The sequence below is a fragment of the Drosophila elegans genome, unplaced genomic scaffold, assembly GCF_018152505.1.
Source record: "Drosophila elegans isolate 14027-0461.03 unplaced genomic scaffold, ASM1815250v1 contig_476, whole genome shotgun sequence".
Taxonomy (NCBI): Eukaryota; Metazoa; Arthropoda; class Insecta; order Diptera; family Drosophilidae; genus Drosophila; species Drosophila elegans.
Genome location: NW_024545863.1, coordinates 14667091 through 14689405, shown reverse-complemented (window position 1 = coordinate 14689405; position 22315 = coordinate 14667091). Strand labels below are relative to the sequence as shown.

The 22315-nt window shown below is 40.2% G+C and overlaps 1 protein-coding gene across 4 annotated transcripts in view; it reads right to left on the bottom strand.

Annotated features, from left to right (window-relative positions):
• The window catches only part of LOC108150315 (serine-rich adhesin for platelets), a 56203-nt gene that overhangs the window by 3459 nt on the left and 30429 nt on the right, over window positions 1-22315 (bottom strand). For 3 of the 4 annotated variants that reach the window (XM_017278433.2, XM_017278457.2, XM_017278449.2), the window contains 4 exons: window positions 4518-5095; window positions 3574-3847; window positions 2983-3470; window positions 1143-2916 (listed from right to left, as the gene is read on the bottom strand). In XM_017278433.2, coding sequence (XP_017133922.1) covers window positions 1143-2916; window positions 2983-3470; window positions 3574-3847; window positions 4518-5095 — 3114 coding nt within the window. The remainder of the gene's footprint in view (window positions 1-1142; window positions 2917-2982; window positions 3471-3573; window positions 3848-4517; window positions 5096-22315) is intronic. The other variant, XM_017278441.2, reaches the window with a different exon arrangement.

The window sequence follows — 22315 nt, the reverse complement described above, 5'->3', positions numbered from 1 at the left end:
TGTACATGCATTTGACTTTTGTTTTACTTTTTATATACATAACTATATATATAGGGAAACATTGCAGTTGTTGTTGTTGTTGTTGTTGTTTTTGTTGTTGCTGCCGCCGCTGTGTTTTGGTGCTGTTGCATGTGAAATTGCTGATTAATTAAAGCCGGCTACTGAGCACCTAAGGCATCGATAGGCAGTGAGAGCTTGATAGGAGGCACCTTTCACTAGCCAAGTGTCAAGTCAACGACCCAAACGCAAAGCAAAAGTTGTAGGGTCTTGAAACTGAATTCTAGGCTGTGGAATATTGAACGTACTGTTGAGGTGTGTTGACCATTCTTGGACTGAATCAATTGTTTGTCAAAAGCTTGATATTCTTTCAAGTTGGAGAAAACTCATAATTTTTAATGTTGACATTGGTATGGCAAGAAGTGGCTTGAAATTTTATTGGAAAAACAAAAACAAAATAAAAGTTATAACGAAATATGAATGAATTTAGAAGCGTAATCGATATTCCCAACATATATTCCATTCTTTAAAGAACTTTGATAACGCAATTGTTGAATAAATGTACTACAAGAAATCAACTGTTGTTGAATTGTCCGTTTCCGTTGGTGAAACAAACGTATTTGAAATACCTATTTCCCGTTGGCGAGAATCATTGTTAAATTCTCTACTTCTATTGAAAATTGTTGCAATTATGACAAAATGGTGGACAAACAACGAGGGCAGAGAACAAATTTTCTTGCTTAGGCACGAGACGCTTACATGATCGATTTTCATTTTTTTTTTTTTTTTTTGATATATGCATGTAACTGTAGTTTATATGTATGTAGTGTATATATGCCGGGGGTTAATTGTATGTTTAAATAAATATATATGCACGTAATTATGTATATTAACGTAGACAGTTAATATTGGATTCGTATGCTGCTGAATTCTGTTCTTGTTTTGATTCGTTTTGATTTGTTTTCATTAACTGTAGCGAAGATGATGATTCTTGTGGTTCTTTGTTGTTTCGTAAACGTTATCGAAGGCATATTAAACGGTAATCAGTAGATATTCATATATATAAATGTATGTATCGGTATTATCAGTAGTATTATAGTAATTCACTTGAACCAACCCAATAATGTTGATTTGAGAGTGCGTACCTTGCCACTATCACTGTCGCCGCCAAAACTGGATGTGGGCGTGGTGGTCTCACCCAGATCCCGGCCCATGGCCCGTCCACCGGTGCCCCCTGTCGAGGCACTACTGTACCGCCTGGACACTCCGCTGCCGGACGTGTTGGACGCCGGCGAGTGACCACTGCGTCGGTGGTGGTTCTGGTGATGCTGGTGATAGGTCGCTCCCGTGCCGTTGCCGCTCAGCTGGAGATCCTTGCGCAGCGTCGAGCTCAGCTGGGCGGCAATGGAGGTGGCGCTAGTGGCGCTGGTGGCGCTAGTAGCGCTGGATACGCCCTTCACACCCTCCGGCGAATGCTGGGCACGTGACAGCGAGTCCAGGTGACGCACCCTCGAGCTGATCGTATCCCGCTTCAGCTTGGGCAGCGGCGAGTTCTGGAGCACTCGCGGGGACGGAGTCGTTGCGGCTATCGGCTGGCTGCGATTGCCAGTCGAGCCGGATGAGTACGGTGTGGTGGCCAGCGGTATCGAAGACGAGGTCGAGCTGCGGCTCGTGTTCGTGCTCAGCGAATGATTGGAGGCGGACGTGTCCGCTCTCCGCAAGCTCTGCAGATTGCCCGTACTCCTGCTCAGCGAGGACTTACTACCGTACGAGGTGCTGCTCGAGTTGTGCGCCGAGGGCGGTGAACGTCCCGCCGTCGAAGGTCTGCCCGTCGGCGGTTTGCCCGAAAAGTAGGCCGCCGCCTTGCTGCCCGGCAGCGGAATCTTGCTGGGCTTGCTGGCACTGCCGAACTTTCGGAATGCGTTCTGCCGCGCCGGAGGCGTCATGCCCTCAAACGGACTGACGCCGCCCACACTGATGCTCATCACACGGGCTGCGATGTTGCTGGGCGTGCTGCTGCCCACCGGACACGGACTGGCATTGATCATTGTCTTGCTCAGCGGCGATATGGTGCTGTTGGGCGTCCTGGGCATCGCCTGGTTCTGGTTCTGGTTCTGGTTGTCGTGCTCATGCTCGTGCGCCGACTCCGTACTGCTGCTGTGCTGCTGCAGCTCGTCCATGGCCAGCGGCACCATGGCCTTCATGCTGGGCGTGCTGATCTGCGTGACGGGCGGGGCGGGCATGGCCGTCGAGGCGGAATCCACGGAGTCCGACACCCCACGACGACTCAGCATCAGGGTGGTGGAGGCCGAGGAGCGATTGGTCTCGTAATCGTGCTGCGACGAAAGCAGATACGAGTTGGTGGAGCTGTTGTTCGCCTGAAGGCGGGACTCCACCAGCCGCAACTGCGCCTTGGTGCCCTCCAGTTCGATGCTCTTCTCCTCCAGCTGGTAGCGCAGGTGCTCGAACTCCTCGCTGCTCTTGTCCAGCCGCTTGGCCAGCAGCGTCCTAGACTTGCTGGACGAGTCCAGCTTCTGGGCCAGCACCTGATTCTGCACGCTGAGGGTGAGCAGGTGACGCTGCAGCTCCAGCACATTCGTCTCTAGGAGAATGGCCGCGAACCGCTTGGAGTCGGCCAGGCGGCACTTGGAGTTACGCGTTCCGGGCGTGCTCACAATGCCATCAAGGCGTCCCAGGGATTGCTGCTGCTGTGCCTGTTTCCTCAATAGTATATCACTGCCTGAGCTTTGATGGAATGCTTCCTGCGCTGGCTGATCGAGGACGACCGGCTGGAATGTGTTGGTGTTGATGTTGTTGTTGCTGATGATGATGTTGCTGCTGGGGCGACTGCCATTGGAGAGCACCGTGGTGGCTGAGGATAGAAAGTTGCGTTGACTGGAGTAATCCGATTGGCTGGCGCTGGAATAGAAAAATACATTTTATAAATTGTTTATAAAAAAATTTGGTATATATTTAGTGCCTCACCTGGAAGAGCTCTTGCTTTGCTGCTGCTGCTGTTGTTGTTGTTGCTGTTGCAACTGCTGCACCCGCGAGCTCAGCTCCAGCTTCTGAGCCATGGCCAGTTTCAGTTGCTCCTCGAGATCCTTTTTCACGCCCACCAGCTCCTCCACCTGGTCGCTCATCTTGGCCGCCTTTATGCGCCCCGTCAGCGTCTCCGCCTCCATTTCGGCCAGCTTGTCCAGCAGACGATCGCGCTCCTTGCGCAGCTGTTTGATGTCCTCCCGATTCAGTCGCTCCACCTGCTCCCGGAACTGTTGCGGTGTCATTCCGTCCTTGCTGGCCCCCTTGCCCTCGCCGCCTGTCTTCTGGCCATCGCCCTGCTGGCGTTCGTAGCTCTGCAACTGCTCCACCTCCTCGCGTAAGCGATTGGACTTGCGGTGGATGACGTCCAGCAGGTTGAGCAGCTCATCGTCCGATTCCGCGCAGCTCAGGCGATTCGCTGCTATGGCCACCTGTTTGCGAAAGACAATACATTAATATCGATTTAATTTGATTGATGTGGGATTAATAATTAATAATACTAATAATTAAGCATCTTTGGGGCACTTCACTCACCGTCATAGCACCGTTGGTGGAGGAGGCACTGTGGCCCTCCTTGGAGGAACTGGTCTCCGTTGAGAAGCCGGAGTCTTGCACAACGCTGCCGTTGTTGTTCTCTCCGCTCTTTGGCTCTTTCTTGCCGCTGTGCGAGTTGCTGCGGCTGCGCGTCAGCGACGAGGACGACGCATCCGCTCCGGACGATGGAGCAGCTGCCGACGCTGACGACGTGGACGGTTCCTTGTGCGACAGTTTGCGCTTCATGCGTATGCCCGGCTCCCACTCACGTCTGCTGGAATAATAGGGAAGATCTTGGGTTAAAATCGATATTAAAATACTAATAAGAGGTTCTACCTATGTAATAGTTTTTCACTAAATCTCTTCCGTGTTCTAAAACATTTTATGCAATCCAGAACAATGTTTGGTAGAATAAAAAAGATCAAACCATTTCAAAAATATTAATAATTTCAAGAAAAACTAAAAACCTGTTAAAAACTATATATTTTCTTTATTTTGTTATTTAATAACTAAAGTTGCGATATGAATTAAACTTAATAAAAATTATAAAAATGATAAATGATAAATTGCTCACTATCTAACTGAGTTTTAATGTGTGAACTAATAGCTGAATTGTAATAAATTACAATTTAATGCTTAATACAATGTTCCGTAGAATAAAATATAACAATAATTTTAAGATAAACTATAAGCCTCTTTAAACATTCATGTGTTCTTTTATGTTATTACTTAATAACTTTAATTATTAACAAAATGATCACTATCTATAAGTGAACTATCTATATGTATGAACTTAAATAAATAACAAAAAAAAATACATCAATGGTTAATCAAGCTTTTTCCTTTTTAAAAAAATAAATAAATTTTTAATTGCTTTTAAAAGGTTCATTGCCTTTTTCAATTTTCGAAAAATAGTTGTAGGTTTCATTGAACCAAAAACTCACCTGGTGGCTAATGAGGAGCTGCCGCCACCCACCGAGTGACTGCCACCGATGGCTCCCACCGATGACGTGGGCGTCGACGGCGTCGCGGACATGGAAGCCATCTTGTGCTTGAGGTCGGGAAATGTTTCGATGACCAGGTCCCGGAACTCGAGCAGGGCACCCACCTCGTGCTGCAGCTCCTGCAGCGACTTGGTCTGCTCGCTGTGGATGTGATGGCTCCCGTAGCTGTTGCTGTACGGCGTGTGGTGGCTCAGGTGGTGGTGGTGCAGGTGGTGCGGGTACGTGGCCCCCACCACCACGGTGGCCGTGGGCGAGGCGGCAACGGCACCGACCGCCGTCGCACCCGCCATCAGATGTGGGTGGTGGGCGGCGCTGCTCATCGGCAGGCACTCCATGGCCCCGCTGGCCAGATCAGTGGTGCGCAAGGCTCCACCGAGATGGTGGACGATGTTTCCGCTTCCGTTGATGCCCCCGATTCCGATTCCGACTCCAATGCCGTTGCTCTGACTGTGGTGGCTGATGCAGCTTCCGTCCGTTTTGCTGATGCCATGCGTTGCGGATAGTTCGAAGCCTTCATTCTGCAAGGAAAACATAAAAGTGTAATTATTAATTTTATATTCAGCTGGTGGGCTTCTTGAAAATGTATATGTTTTAATAGTAGAAAAGGTTTTTCTCTTTTACAACAGCTATTCTTGGTAATTTCCAAAGAAAACTACATTAAGACTAATATTACGAAATATCAATAAACATCATATGCTTATTAAACAATTATGAAACAAAATAATAAACTTTTATTTACAAACACAATTTGCAGAAAGACTCTCTTCAATAACTTAAACATGAACTAACGAACAGGTTGTAATACTTGATTAATTTTGTTGTTTTATTGACCAACTCTGCAACCAAAGACTATTTGTAGTCATGAAAACATACAAAAAATGTAAATTGAGTTTTCCATTAACGAACGTTCAGGGTTAACCAGTCATCTTTCGTGACCTCCGTTTGTTAGTTCAAATTTCCCAACCAATTTGTGGCCAATGAATTATTAAGTTCGAATTTAACGATTAATAAATACTTTTTGTTTTGTTATGAAAATAATGTATTTTCGAGCGTATTCTATCTATGACTGAATAATTAACATAAAACGTTTCCCAACATTCAATTTGTTTTACTCCAACAAGCGTCTTTTCACTTTACCAATACTTTGTGATCACGCACAAGTCGAGAAAATCCCATGAATCATTGTTGTTTCGCTTTTCGATGGTCAAGTGCGATGGGCTGCACTTTCGGTCAGAGCCCAAGCCCAAGCCCAAGCCCAAGATCAGTTTACATCGCCACAAATCATTATCAAGGGGCTTTACGCAAGCACCTAGCAGTGGGACTGATAATTACTCGAAAGAAAACATCACATTGCGTTACTTTAAGTAAATTGAATCGGTCATCATGGTGGGGCAATCGCTGAGCAAAGGAGTTCGGGAGCAGTGCGAACGATTAGTGAATGACATACAAATTATGATTGATGAATTGCAGAGCTCGGGAGAGCGATCGCCTGCTGGCCGCGACCCGTGGAGAAAACTGTAGCAAAAGTGCGGCTTAATGCAGCCGCAGCATGCACGCCAGCAACATGCAACCACCAACGAGCAACATTTGTAGCTGCAACACCAATCGAAGCAGCAATTTGTGACAATCATGCTGTGTGTTTGGCCCAGGCCATGACTATTCAACGCAAGCCTAGTCAACGGACTGAACCGACCGACTGCGAAATAGAACAGGCCGCAGATGGCCGGCCAAGTAAAAGTAGTTTTTCTTTTTGTTTTGTCCATTTGTTTATATTTTACTCTTTTTCAGCATCTGCTCTGGAAAAGAAACGGGAACTGCAGAGAAAATATCGCTAATGTGTTATAAACTTTTGAATTTTGAGCTGTAAGTCAACAGCAACATATTTATAGAATATTGTTTATAAGAACTTATCATGTTTTTAAAGTTTGTTCAAAAGTTAGTGATTGTCCTAATTTTCTTAACATAACTCATATATATAATTTTGTATATGCTTTTATACAAAAAAAAAAAAAAATATAAAAAAATGTACATTTTAGAATCCGGTATTGCATTATTATCTTCAGTGCACTATTGTTGAAATATTTGTTTGTCAACCGGGTGGAAAGAAAGCTTTCACTGGACGAGAATGTTTCTCGAGCAGCGGCAACTCAATTGATTGGCAAAATACTTTCACATGCAATAAACATAAATTTGCCTGGCAGCCGTAGCCGTTTTGTTGGCCGGCTTTGGCTATGGCTATTGATCAAACAAACGACGATGGCGAGTGCCATGCACATATATGTGGCAATAGAGGGGCCAAAACCAGGCAACTGGGTTGTCTGTTTTCTGTTGTTCTCGGCCGGCAAGAAAAAGTAAAAGAGGTGAGCAATGAAAAAAAAAAAAAATAACTCTGCTGATTGCATGCAGACTACTGATGGAGTTTTGTCGGCACTACTCGGTCGGAAATGTTGGTCAGACTGACTAATGGCAAAATCATTGCAAATGAAGCATGAAATTTGGCCCACATTCACATGACATGGCTGGGCCATTCCATTATTTAATAGCTAATTAACAGAGAGGGGCCCAGGAAGCACAGTTCATAATTTCATGGCTTGCATAAGCACATTGCACTTTTCCTCCCATTTTTATTTGTGTGTTTTTCATTTGGGGTTTTCTCATTTTGGCCGACTTGCCGGTGGAGCGTGGCGAACATCAAAGCATGGGAAGTGGTGGAGAAATCACATTGAAGATCGTGTAATTATATAGCAAAATCCATTGTCAACCACGAAATTGAAACCGAACAATTCAAACGTCAACTGACTGTCACTCAAAGACAACAAAAAAAAAAAAAAAAAAAACTGGAGAAAAACTTAGCTCAATGTCGGGGGACTGTCATCCGTTCGAGCAACGCGATTGGCTTTATGATCTCTGAGTTTCATTGCTCAATTAACTCGTGGATCTGGCCTTTTGGCCCACGGCCTGGAAAATGGCCCGACAAAGTTTCCTATACGCCATATACACTGGTTTTCGGAGACACATATGCAAATCACAATTCACTCGCATTCAGCATCTATAGACTATAGACACAAGTGCTTCCTTGTCACTGGAACGAGGCGTCCGTCACTGTTTTGAAGTTGTATCTTCTCAAGCTGCGCCTAGTGGTTGATACGGTTTGCTGTGCAAAAGGCGGGGAACAGTGGAACAAGATTTTTAAGCACAATACAAAACAATGATGTAATTAACTTGAAATAACTATTAAATTTGTAACTTTTTTAAAATGGATTTGTGTATCCAAGAATCAGCCATACATCATTATAAATTAATAATTTTAATGTGGTTTAAACTTGTATAAACGTTTTCTAATTTTAGTAAAAACTTTTGGCAAATCTAACCACTGTCTACCATCGTCCCAATCAACTCCACATCATCATCACTGGGATTGTCGTCGTGGGCGAAAACTACCATCTCCGCACAGCTGCCACGCATTGCTGATTCCTCAAGTTTTATTACTCGCCATGGCAATTGGGTTGATCATCATCGGCATCGTTGTGCGCCATGACAGACGGAAAAACGCACTTGGCCTGGGCGACAGAGCCGCTCAATTAGGCTGCCCACCACTTGAGTCGACTCACACGAGTCGGCAACACTAGCCAGCAGGGTTTTGGGGCTTGTCGAGTGATTAGAAACAGCCAACACAGCACCTAGCTTCCCACCAAACAGCAGGAGATGTTCCTACCACACGGCGGTGGGATGGAAGCAGTTGCCAGTTGGCAGTTCCTCAAAGTGCCAGACACCAATGAAATTATCAGGCAAATTTGCCATAAATTCAGGTTGCAACTGTTTCATAAATCAGAGAACGTTTGCTATTTATGAAAAGTCATAGTTTGATTTAAGGCAGAAATTAATCAGGCAAACAAAGACAAATGCGTAAACGGTTGTTCTGCGAATTCAACTGTAAGTAATCGTTGTTTTCGCTTTTGTTTCTATTATTTTCTTTATTTTCTTGAGTGCTTAGCACTTGTTGTTTGATCGATTTTTCCACCATTCCTTGCACAATCATTTCCTACCCTACACATACTTTTCTATTTTTGTTTCGCGCGCGTAACAGCTATTCACTAATATGAATTTCTACTTTAATTTATATATTCATTTGATTATATTTATTGTAAGTTAAAAGCTTGAATAGTTATTAGTTTAAAATCGTTTAAACTCATAGGTTACCCGGTCAAAAAGAACATAAATCAAAATATTTCGTAATATTTTAAAACGGCACATAAAAAGTGTGTTTGAAGTTTGCTCTAATCCGATTACTAAGTCAAAAATTCGCCAATAAACGAACGATCGTAAATTTGATGTATGCCAGCCAAAGAAACATCCAAACAAAAGTGCCAATAAAAATCAAAGCTGGTTTTTTATGAACGCTTTTTGGTCTGGGTATCATATAAATTTTTGCTGGCAAAAACAAACATTATTTTATGCAGAAAAATGTTTTCACTTTGGGGCTGTTATTTTAAATCGAATATAAACCATGAAGTTATAATAATTTCTGTGCCGGGTACATAAAGCTTTACTTGCACACGTTGTTTGTTATTTTGGGCATTAGTTTGGTTTTGCCGGAATAAATTGATATTTCTTTGGTTGTTGGTTCGATCGTTTTAATTGAAGTTTGCCATGCAACAGCAGCTATTTTTGAAGTGCAACCTTCTCTGCCCCGCCCCTTCATTACAATTAGTACTGGGGTTTGCATAACAGTCGAACAGTTGAATAGTCTGAATATGTTTGCACTTATGGGGATGTACCCGACTCGTAGAGCCTGGTATAATTATGCATGTAAAGCCCTGCTTGGCGAGGCGAAACTGGCGGGACTCGACGGTTTATTACGGTTTGGGAGCGCTTATTAATTATCCGACCCACTCCCCGAACATGACTTATGGCGTTTTTAACAGTCATCGCCCGGCACACATTGACTACGCCAATTTATATTTTCAATTCCAATTCCAATTCCTATTCAATTTCAATGCAGTTACATGTTGGCGTCTGGGTTTGGCCGCCAGCCTCTGACGCAACTTGGAACTATACAACAGGGTCTCCGGGGTCTTGGGGCATTGTGCGTTCGGCATTCAGCATTCAGCGTTCGGCATTCGGCGTTTTGCAGCTCTGACAGCCGGTTGGTTAAAAATTAAAAGACAATTGCAGTTGTCTTGTCTGATATCTAAGCATCTGCAGCGCCACGCCAAAATATAAAAATAATAAAACCCACCGCCATCATAGGCCATTTCCCATTAGCCGTCATTAGTTTGCCTTTTTATGTTTTTGGGTATACGTAATTTTTTTTTTTTTTTTTAATTTTTATAACAAAACAGCAAATTGTCGGAGTCTGTGTTTGCAACACTTTTCCCTCCATATGTGGCAATGGAAATAATTGTCTAATGTGTTCGGTGCTTGGCGGCTTTGGTAATCGTCGCAGCAGTCAACGGAACGCAAGTGTTGTAATTAAATTAACCATTTTTTGGCTGTTGTTCGGAGGCTCCACAAAAGCTGCCAAAAACTACACTCGAGTTGGTAAAGGAGTTGCAACAACAGTAACTGCCACATTTACAACATGTGTTGCAATGTAAATCGTCGCCTGTCAAATTTCCTCTTCACGTGTTTGGCTTTGTTTTTTTTTTTACCTTTTTGGTGCCTTTATGTTTACCTTGTTTTTCATTTTAGCCCTGTTGTCTCGGCCATTTTTTAGTAATTGTCTCAATTATTTGTTGATTTTTCTTCTTTAAGTTAAAGTAAATTTGTAAAATTGCGTTTAAGCCGCTAAGTTTGTTGTGGATAAAAAGCTTTGAGTGGAAGGTTGAAATAATAAGGAAATGTAACTTTTTAAAATAGTTTTTTATGAAATTTAATCCTAGTCTAGTACAATTAACAAAAAAATAAATAAAGTGCAACATATTCCTAAATTCTTTACTGAACTTATTGTAAAGAGGCAAGATTTATAGTTTCAATTTCCTTACTCTTACAAAACTTGCTCAAATTTTAAAAACCGCCCAGTGTCAACTGTTCAGTTATTGGATACCCCAGAAAAGCGACCGAAAGACATAACTATTAATAATGTCCAGTCAGCAAGCTAACTTTGCAGATATTATGCAATTACGGAAAAAAAAAAGTAAGAAAAAAAAAGTAAGAAAAAAAAATTAATTAAACACATAAATTATGCACCAGGCGCAAAGTAAAACTGGCCAAACTTAATAAAAACTTGGTTAACACATCAAAAGACCACTATCAGCAGACTACCGTGGAACAGGCTAATAAAATTTTGCACATAACTATGCCAGTAATAATTCAAATTTAATTAAACGACAAGAAAAGTGTAAGTTATTATGATAAAAAATAAATGTGCACTATCTGTTTCTTGAAAGAAATATGTATTTTTATTTAAGAAGTTATTGCGTTACAAGCCACATTTTAAGACGTACCCTGAGAAAGTTTTACATATTTCGTTTCGAAAACTTAGGTTTGAATGAGTCCGAAGTATTTACTTGGCTACTCGCTTATACAATAATTACACTTTATTAAGTACCTATTGAATTCGTTAGTTAAATCTAATAGATTGTCTTTAATTAAATATAAGAGAAGTGAGGTAAATGCCCCACTGTGCCGCGTTTTTAGTTAGTTGATTGGCGCCGCTTGTGCTTTGTAGACCGAAACCTACCGTTAGGCGGCACTTTGCATTAAATTAATTAACTACTTTAAATTTTAATTGCACCTTTGGCACAAGCTCTCATCCATTACCTGAGCATTTTGGGACTAAACTTTCGCCTGTCCGTTGGATTGGCCTGACCGCCAATGATAATGACGATGATGATGATCACGATGGTGGCGATAAACGCTCATAAACTGCTGCTCCCGCGGGCGCCTGTCAATGAGGGATGGTTTATCCTTGGGTGACTCCTGGGGAGCTCAAAGCCGCCAAACGTTATAATACAAACTATACAATACAGTGCAGTACGAGTATCTGTTGCTGGCCATCTGACGCTGACGCTGCCACTTCCAGTGTCGGGTTTAAGCCAACGGGCACACCTCTTCGGCTGTCATTTGCCAGCGATTTCTAATCGATTTTCCGGCAAACAATAGTTGGTGCATTTCGCTTTTCGGTTTTGTCAATATGCCATTGTTTGCCTGCCCCCATGCAATTCCGAAGCTTTCACACAATTTTCACACTTTTGTCCGCCGATTCTGTTCATTAGCATGGCCATATAATTTGGGGAGCTGACTCTGGAATCTGATCCCCTGGCTGGTCACGCGATAACTGGCGTTGACCGCCGGAAGTTGGGCAATTTGTACACAATTTGCACGATTTTCAGTTTGCTTTCTTTGTTTATTGCCAGACGGCTTCGGGCTTCGTCTTCGATGTCAATTCTAGCCACTTGTTTGTGTTTCGAATTTTTGTTGTTAGTTTATTCTATAAACCGTACGTCCAAAATAACCGAAACGGCACGCCCTTTTCCGCATTACTTGACTTGCATTAATTTCGCTGTTCAATGCACTTTTACAAAAGGCAACATCAGAAATAGACGGTTTCCCCCGTAGCCCCAAGTTTTTGCTTTTAATGTGCCAATGACTGCACGATTGTGCGATTACACACGGCAATCTGTCAATGCATCCAACCAGAGACACTGGGATATATACTTGTATATATATATATATATATAGTGTATATAGCGGAGGGTGCAGAAATCGGGGGACAGAGAGTCAGCCACCCCAGAAATCGATAGTTTCGCGCTCCGTTTTGTCAATCTTCCAACATCCGGTAAACGTTTCACTTTCGGAGCTCTGATTTATTTTTTATACGAAGTACATACTATATTTATTATGTGCAGTTTGTCAGCACCTCGCCAAACCAGCTTTTTGATTTGTATTTTATTTTATTTTTTCTTAGGAGCTGCGCCCACCTGTGTGCCACTCTTTATAAATATATGCAAAATACGTTTAGTCGATAGCTATCGATAGGCCAAAAATGGCAACGCAATTTAAAAGCGCATTGCTGAATTGCCTTTTGGCTTTGTATATGGCTTATCGGGAGTAGTTGGCTGATAACCAAAAGCTTGCTGCCTAAATGTTTTCCATTTAACTTGGCTCGTTTGATAATAGTTTGCATTTCACTGCCTGTCATTTGATAAGATTTTGCCGGATGATTACTCATACGCAGCGTGACACAGATCCCAAACAAGGTCCGACTGTTAAATGAATGCGAAATGAAAGTGGGGAGAAAAACAACTAAAGGTTAAGCATATTGAAAACATTTAAATAACCTAGTGGGTAAACGATTTCATCAGAAATTTAGTAACGCAATTTCTTTAGGTTATTGCTGTGACAGCCTTTGAGAAGTAGCACAATAATCTATACTAACATTTTAAGAGAATACACTTTGCTTTAGCGTATTAAATAGAATAGGGCTTTATTGGAAGAATATAGAGAATATAAATAGAAATATATTATAGTTCTAAGAAAAACATTTTTTTATTTTTTTATTATTTACATTTTTAAATAACAAATTAATAAGAAATCATAAACTGATTCCCTTGAAGAAAAAAAATTAGTTTTATAATAAGGAAAGCTTTTTTAGTTTTTTTTATCAGGCTCAACTAATTTTCTCAAACAAACTTTTCCCCACCTGGCCAAATTGCATTCCCTAGGGCAATAAGGCAACATGCCTTGACCATTTTAAGAGTGTGAAAATCGAGTAATAAAGCTACACTCCTCCAACTAACAAGATGTGACAAATTTTTATCGCACACTCGTACGTAACCGCAGAAAAGAGCTGTCAACAAAAAACCCAGAGACACAGAGACATGGCGTGAGGGAGCCCAGAGTGTGTGTCTTCTTTTTCCCGGGGCTCGTGATCTTTGACATCCCGAAAACAAGCGCAGCCACAACAAGCACTCACAAACCTGGCAAACCTAGGTGTATATAAACTTAAACTATATATATATGGTTATAGCTATATGGCCCGCAGCTTTGTTAAGTTGTTACGTTTTGCCGGCAGAAAGACAAAAAAAAACTTTCACTTTGTCATCAGAGAGCAACAGAAATAGCGTCCAAATTTTTTTTTACTTTTTTTCTACAGCTGCAACAAAGCCCTGCCGGCCAATAGTAAAAATATGAGCAAATAATGAGCTTAGAAAATTTTACGATTCAGCCATGGGGCCATGAAAATAGTGAGAGAAAAGAAAAGTGAGAAAAATAAAAGAAAATATACAAAAGAGCATTGATTTTCAAGCGTTTAGATGTATTTACAAATTATTTGTATGTTTTCTTATATTAAGAAATAGTATAAAATACGAAAATATGATTAAAAATATTTGAAACATCACTTATTAGAACAAAAAACTCACTTCCAACCATGATTGAATCTTTTTTTCAACTGATAATTATTCAATAAGGAGTTTTTAGAACATTTCGGGATCACGATTAATGAAATTCCTCTTAAATAAATCATATAAGACAAACAAAAACATTTTCTGTGTAGGCTGAACTGCAGCGAATTGTATGACGCAAAAGGGGGAGACTGCCAGTTGGATTTGGCACTTCTCAGCTCGAAACCATGACAATTACGATTCAGGTCCGATTGACGGCTGGCGAGTGAGCCAAATCAAATTGCCGATAAACCGGCGATAGTGTGAAATGGCATGGCCGGGACCCCTGGAGATACACACACAGAGAAAGGGGGAGTAGGAGAGAGTGACAAGCCGGTAGGAGATAGCGCAATCACGGATGGATCCACAGTCGAAATACAAAGTTTGCCCCCAAATGAATTATGAGCCATGACGCTTTTATGGTCTCCAGCCATTAAAACTGATTTTTTCATTGTCCGCCATTGTATTGTCCAGAGTGTTTTGACCAGGAAAGCCAGGCCACAGTAAAAATCAGCGCCGCCAATGTGAAAATAATCAAAATGGCCTTACGGCTCTTAACTGGATTTGCCTACCAGAGCCGAAAAAAGGGGGGGAAAAATGTCAGAATTGGTGTTGCGAACAGCCATTTGAACCGTTGGCAATTGGCACGGAAAGATGCGTGAGACGTCGCCAAAGATGGACGATATTGAGTGGGCTTTATGGCCAAGTCTAAATGCCAGCTTTTGAGTCTGTCACTGTGAAAAATTATAGAGCTATCTGTTGAGATCATTAGACAAGCTGACCGTAAAAAAATAAAAAGTGTTTCCCCAGACGAAGACGTTTGATCAGGCAACACCGCTTGACTCCAATTGCTTTGATGACCTAATAGGCAATAGATGTAGTTGTTATGTAATTCAACAGGCGGTAGAATGGCTCTTTGTATTATGAATTTTATTATTCTACGCAAAAAAAAATGCTGAAAATAATAATGTGAAAATATATGTAACCAGTTTGAACTCTAAAAATAAAATAGATAAATAGATTTTTAAACATACAATCCAAATTTCACAAACACCATTATTCCTCGCAATAATTTTCTAAATAAACTTCTTTAGACAAATGTAGTCATCACTTAAAGTGGATAATGAAGGTGGTTTTCGGGTTAAACAAACTGAGAAGACTTTTTGGCCGAGTTCATGCGAGTTCATTTCTTACAAAATACGGTTTTAATGACTTTAATTTTAATGACAAAATATCAAAGTAAAATTATTTATATTATAGGACCACTTCTCAAATACATCTTAGGTCCTACTCTTTACAGCGGTGACCACATCTATTTTATCCGACCGATCAGCCCACATATATAGACAACCCAAAGTGGACGCCTCCAAAATGACAGAAAACACGCGACAGGTGAGGCCCACGTAGATGATTTATTTTTAGACAGGACTTGAGTGCAAATCGCTGGCACTTAAAGCGAATTTAAGCAAATTTATTAAGGCAATTATTTGATTACGGCAAATGTTTAGGCGCCTTGAGTACAACAAATTCGAGATACAAAGTGAAACAGCATCGCGCCAGTTGCCAAATATGGGCAAAATGACAAGTGGCCAAAAGCCAGACGAAACTAAATATTTATGTATATTGTAAAATCAATTTAACTGTCTGGGGATTTTCAATTTGCCGCTTTGATCGGCTTCGGCTCGAATTTCACGTAGTTTTTCTGGTATTTTTTTTTTTTTTTTCAAAACAAATTTACATAATTTTGTGGGATTGACGAGGACTATATGTACTTGTGTGTTTATGTCTAGGGTAGTTCCGTCCACATTTGGCAGTAGCCTCGTTTGTATATAGACCCAATTCACTTCGCATTCAATGCGAATTCAATTGAATCGTATACGGCTTCTTTGGCATTTTGTGTTTCATAAATGGCCTGATGGTTAATTTTTCTACAGGCCCGATTGTCACATGGATTATTATGTTTGTGATCAATTTATGGCTCTGACATTTGGTCCGACATATATGGGCCGAGGAAGCTACGAGTGTGTGCTGTCTTCTCCTCTGACAATTATTAATGACAAACGGTTTAATTTAATTATGGGAAAAGTCGTACGACTTTTCATTATAAAGCGTCATTCAACCATTAGATATAAATTGCACAAACCTTTGCCTCGGACACTTGCCAACGGCTTCCGGCAATCAAATCATGGTTAATTATAGTTGCAAAAAATATAACTAATTAATTATAATAACAAGTAAAACCTCTACACAAATGTGAAGGTAAAACAAAACAAATTATAAAAGAAAAAGCACACAAAACAAAAAGCACTGACAAACACAGATAATTTACATAAAATTGGTCAAACAAAAAATAATAATTGTTCATATTTATAGCCATTTCGGTTTATTTTTTATCCAGACAGCAGGTGTAGTCGTCAACTATCAACCGACCAAATGCAACCGACACTTTGAACAGAGTTTTCATCGTGCAAATATTAATAACAACTTTTCACTTTTCGCACAACGGAAAATGTCACTCAAAGTCAAGCGAGGAATGATTTTCCGTACACTCCTCGTATCGACCAAACAATTTTGACGTCAAAGGCAAAGTAAGCCCCAAGGATAGTTGTATTTGCAAAGCTAAGCACAAAACGAAAAAATATGCCAAAAAACCAAACAAATTGAGTAGTTAAAACCCAAATTAATGGCTACGATTATAGCACGCCTGTAGGTTTAATATCGAATCAGTTTTAAAATTCGATTCAAGTTTTCATTCATCAACAGAGGTGACAGGCGTGAAAGTGAAATTCTGTTTGCCAGGCAAATTAGTTTGTAGTTTAATTAGAGAGATTGACTGACGAAAAAAACTTAAGCTTATAAAACGGTTCGATGCAATTAAAACAAATTGACTATTATATAAGGTAAAGTTTTAGTTCATTTGGTCTTTAAAATGTGCAAAAAAGTTTCAAGTTCCTGATAATCAGATAAGAAAATGAGAGCGCAGTTTTGTGGAATTCGTGAAATTGTCTACAAATTTGATAACGAAATCAAAAAATAACTTTACAGAGCTTTTGTAAAAGAGGAATTCCCCGTAATACTGAAAAATCAATCTCGTCAATGCGGCTGAAATGTGTGAAAGTGAAATTCCGATGTGCTAATGAAGCTCGAAGCAAAGTGAAAATGGCATTACACAAATAGAAAGAGAAAGAAATGCCACAGAGGGTGGGTCGCTGATAAGACTAACGTGGCTTGAATCTACTCAACTTGGCTCTGAGCAGAGCAGGCAACTGTTATAAACCGCTTTTAGGAATTTACCGGCAACGCCTCGGTTTTTTCAGTTTTTAGTTGTTGTTTCTTTTTCAGTTGGATCTTTAATGTGCCATTGTTTGGCGAGAGATTTCCCAAGGCCTTGCAACGACTGAAACCGCGAATGAGACATAAATCTGCCATCGCCTTCGCTGCCGCTGACTAAACTGTGACTAAATGCAGTTAAAGCTGAGACCCGACCAACGACAGCTGTACTTTTCATAATTACCAGCTTTTAAATCTTGCCAGCATCTAAAACGAATTAAAACTGAAGGCTGTCCGTGAGGCAGCAGCTTTTCAGGGAAGTCCGAAGCCAAAGAACCTTTCCAAAAAGAATTGGCCAAGCAAAAAGCATAAGCTCAAAAAATTAATTATCATTTTTATTCAAAGTTAAAAGCCACAAAAGTCCGCCCAGCTGTTGGCCAGGTCTCTTTTTCCATTGTTGTATTTTGTTTTTTTTTTTTTTTTTTTTGGCTGCTCAGTTTCGATTGTGTTTAATAATCAGATATTGCGCTCAACTTTTGCGGTTGCTGCTGCTGTTCGATTGGCAGACAATGACCTTTTAACATGCCGCTTCAGTGCTCACTCAAGTGAAGTCTATTGCACATATACAACTTTATATTTTTGTGTATGGAGAGTGACTTGTAGTAGGTATAAATCTCGAGTGGATATTCAATTTAAAATGCATTTTTCGCAATTTGTTTTAGCACAGTTCGTTTGCATGATATACCCGAAGTCGTGATTTGCAGTGGCAAATATTTGTCTGTCTAATTTCAACATTAATTTCTGCCATGCAAAACAACACAACTGGCGAGCGAATTAATTGAGCTGGCGACTTTGGAGCTGCCGCATTTATTTATTACAGTAGTCGCATATTTTATTTTATAAGCTTTTGTATTCGCTTTTTGTTGTTTGACTCCTTTAGCTTGTTTCACTAGCCAGTCATGCAATCTGGTTTGTACACAGAAACTAATTGTGATTTTGTACATTGTGTATAGTTACAAAAAATGGAATCTAAAGTTTCTTTCGTTTCTAATTATATACACAATAAACTTATAAAAAATTGTAATAATAATTTATTGGTTATAAAAAATTACTTAAATTACATATATAAAGTACAGAAAGTATAGAAATAAAACTTATGCCTATTAAAAAAATGTATAATATTTACTATTAAATACAAGCTTACATCAAAGTCAGATATAAATTACAGTTTTGTTTTCTGTGTACAGGCTGCCATTGTTGCCATTTGTTTGTTGTCTTCAGCTTTATCGATAGTAGCCTTGGGAGCATCTATAGCCGGGTGTTGTAATTGGCCGTCTATTAATAATGATTACCTGCAAATGTGAGTGCGAACGCGATGTTTGGACGTTGATTAGCTTTGGCTCTGACATTTCCTAGCATCGAGTCAATGCTATTTATGATGCTTCCCTCCCTGCTTATTTATAGACCTGATTCTAAACACGTCTCTTAATGTTGCTTCTCTTTGTTGCTGCTGCAATTGCTCTTTGTGCGGCAGTTGCAGTTGCTGTTGCGTTTTGCCTGCATGGGAAGTGCATTGAAATGAAATGAGTGCAAATCAGCAGCAGCGGCAACAGGGCGTATGAACAACAATGCACAGAAGCACAAGCGGCAGCAGCAGCAACAACAACAACAATAAAGGCCTGCCTGGCATAATAAACAGCTGCAAAGTAGCACGAAGCGGCAGCTGGGCAAAGGAAAACGGCAAAAAATGAAAGCCATCTTCAGCAAGGAAAAAAATTCGAAGTGGTATCACTCTTTCTAGACTGATTCATTAAACGAAATATCGCTTGATTTTATAAAGATCTATTGGCACAAAACTACAATATATTTACAGTATTAGTATTAAATATACTGATAGGATCGTGTAAATTTTGAAGGCCATTATACACCTCGAAGCTTATTGTGGTTTATTTATTCAATGACATTAACTTCGCTTAACGATGCACATGTGCAATAATATACATTGTGTATATGGTTTACACTTTTTACACCAGTTGTTACTGATGAATCTCCCTTTAAATGCAGCAAATGTAATAACACCCGCAAACTGGCAAGGGCATGAGAAATAAAGTTATTATTTCGAGTGAGCTGCTGAAAAAACAACAGCACCAAGTGAAAATATTTCAACAATTTTGCGGTGCAGTTGCAGCCTGGTTATTGTGTAGTCTTGGTAATTTGCATGCCAAACGCAGTAAAAAAAAAAGAAGAAGAAAAACAAACCAAAACAATAAACTACAAATTGTAAAAAATGGAAAAGAAATGCGAGGGGCTAATAAGCAACATGGAAGAGCAGTGAACTTTTGCCCGAGGAAAGTGAAAACTCTGGTGGTGAAAAAAAAAGCTCGTGGGGGAATTTCGGAAATACTGGTACTAAAAACATAACCAAAGGTTCTTTTAAATCACATTTACGATCTGTCAACGAGAAAGTACCCGCACGCAATCTTTATTCTCTTTTTTTTATTTATATATTTTATGATTGCAATTTTTTTGTGGTGAACAAAAATGTGACCCGAAGCTGGCACGTTTTCCATCATTAAAAATTATGATTGTGTCGTTAATGCAATGCTAATGAGATGCCATTACGGTTATGGCCCACACATTGCCAAAAAGTGAAGATTTCTCTTGGGCCATTGTCTACGCCAACTACTCTTGGTCTGTGGGTATAGCCCAGTTATTAGCCATGCAACAGCTTTGATAATTAACACCTTTCGGGGCGCACACACACACAAATATATATGGGAATATATATAGCCATTTAATTAATGATATGGCCGACGTGCAAGTGACAACCACGTATCTTAGCCGGTTAATACGAAGGCGGAAATGTGCGGCGCTTAGTCAGCAGCCAAGTCTGATGTGGCAGCGTTGACGCATGCAAATTAACCAACGAAAGCCACAAACACATCAATGCAACAGGGACGCATTAGGTTAATAAATAAATTTTAGGTAAAATATAGTTAAAAACAGCTGCGGTTAGAGTAATAGCCCTTCCTATAATGCGAAGAAAGTGAAGTAAGAAATGGAGTTTGATTTCTATGTATTTTTACTGCTGAAAGGTTTTAAGTGAAAGGCCTTAAAAAAAACCAATAAACAACGTTTTTTGTTCGCCAGTATAATTTTATGTAACCATACGGTCATTCGAGTTAGTTAAAAAAAAAAAAACATTTAATAATAATAAAACAATAAAAACTAAATTAATAAATACATTATTTAGTCATTAGGTTAATAAGCAAAGATCAAACGAACTCAAGCGTTTTGCTACCTATATATTAATAAATGAGTAAAATGTTTATTAAAGTAAGTAAAATCCTATTAGTTAAGCCGCATCTGTTTAAATAACCAATAGGTAACACTCCAAGCTATTTAAATTATTTACGAACCCTGCAGTGCCTGCTGATTGAGGTTCAACAAACTTCGTGTTGCAGGTTGCACGTTGCACGTCGCAGGTTGCATGGCCAAGTGGTCAAACGGTGGCTGGTGGCTGGTGGCCAGTGGCAGAAGTGGCAAGTGGATGGCTAAGCTAACCAGCCAAGCGGCCAGCCCAAGCACTTTGCTTATTAAAGTACAACAGCCGTCGTACATCAGGCGAAATTTATTATGATGATGTTGTGTGCATAAAGGCAACAATAATAATAATACTAACAACAACAACAGCAACAACAACACCACCACCACTGTGGGCAGGTAACAATGAGGGAAATTTATTATCGGTGCGGCATCGAACGATTTTGGCTTTGGCTTTGGTTTCGGTTTTGGTTATGCCCGCCAGCCACCATGAAAGTTGCTTTTAACGGAAGGGCCGGCAATTGCACTCTGGTCATAGCCACACAAAAGACAATGCATTCGAATTGTAATTCTTTGCATTTATTTATGCTGTTTTCCCCCCAGCTTTTTTCCAAAAGGGCGAGCACTGCTGCGTTGGTTATAGTTTTGACCACAACACTTTCCTCGGAATGGGCAACGTGTCGCATAGCCCGGGAAACGGGAAGAGCCTGAAGCCTTCAGATGGCAGGAGAGATGGAGAGAGGACTCCCTTCCGACCACAACAAAGCTGTCCAGCGGCCACCAAAGTTGGTAGACAGGGGCCGAAGGCGATGGTGGTCAAAACACCTGGTACTTTTACAAGTTTCCTTTTTTAGTTGTTAAATCTAAACCGTCATAAGAAACATAATTACAGTCCTTTTTTAGTTTTTTTTTTTTTAACTTAAGACCCCACCTTCCCAAAATTGGTAATTAAAGATATATATTTCCCACACTCATTAACGATGCATTTTAATGATTTGTAATTTCAATTATTTTTGTATACAAAACATAATTCATAAGACACATGTTCCCACACTCATTAAAGTTTCATTTTAATGTTTCTTTATTTTTAAGGACTTTTCAATACATAATTTATAACTTAATACTCGGAAAATACTAAACAAAATTTACATAAGCAAAATAAAATTTAAATATAGAAACAACATAATATTCCTAATAAATACAATCTATTTTATTTTAGTAACCAACCCAAGGTTTCCTGTTTACCTGTTTACACCCACTTTAATGGTGTTTGTCTTTCATATTTATCCGAATTCTTATTTAAATGAAGTGATGTATGATAATCACGGACACAACGCCTTTTTAACTATAGTGTATCAAAGGTAATGCCATACCAACGGGCATAAAGGAAAAAAAATTATATGGCTGACGGGGAAAAAAATGAGTTGCGGTTACATTATAAACGGGCGAATGAACAACAACCGCCGCCAACTGCTCCAAAGAGAGCTGTCAGTTGGCCGGGCAGGGCAACCTCCAGCGAAGGGCGCCAGTACAATTTTTGCTGCTGCCCGAAGCCATTTGGTGGCCATATACAAAAAATCTGTACACAGAAAATAATGCATTTTATCTCCATTTAACAAAATCTGTAGACATCTCTCAAAAATACACAATTTATGCGTATTTAAGGCTTAGAAATCAAGCAAACAAGTTTTATTAATGGCGGAAAATAAAGATTGTTCAAGTTTGGTTCTATCAAATCAATACGAAACAAATAGGAGC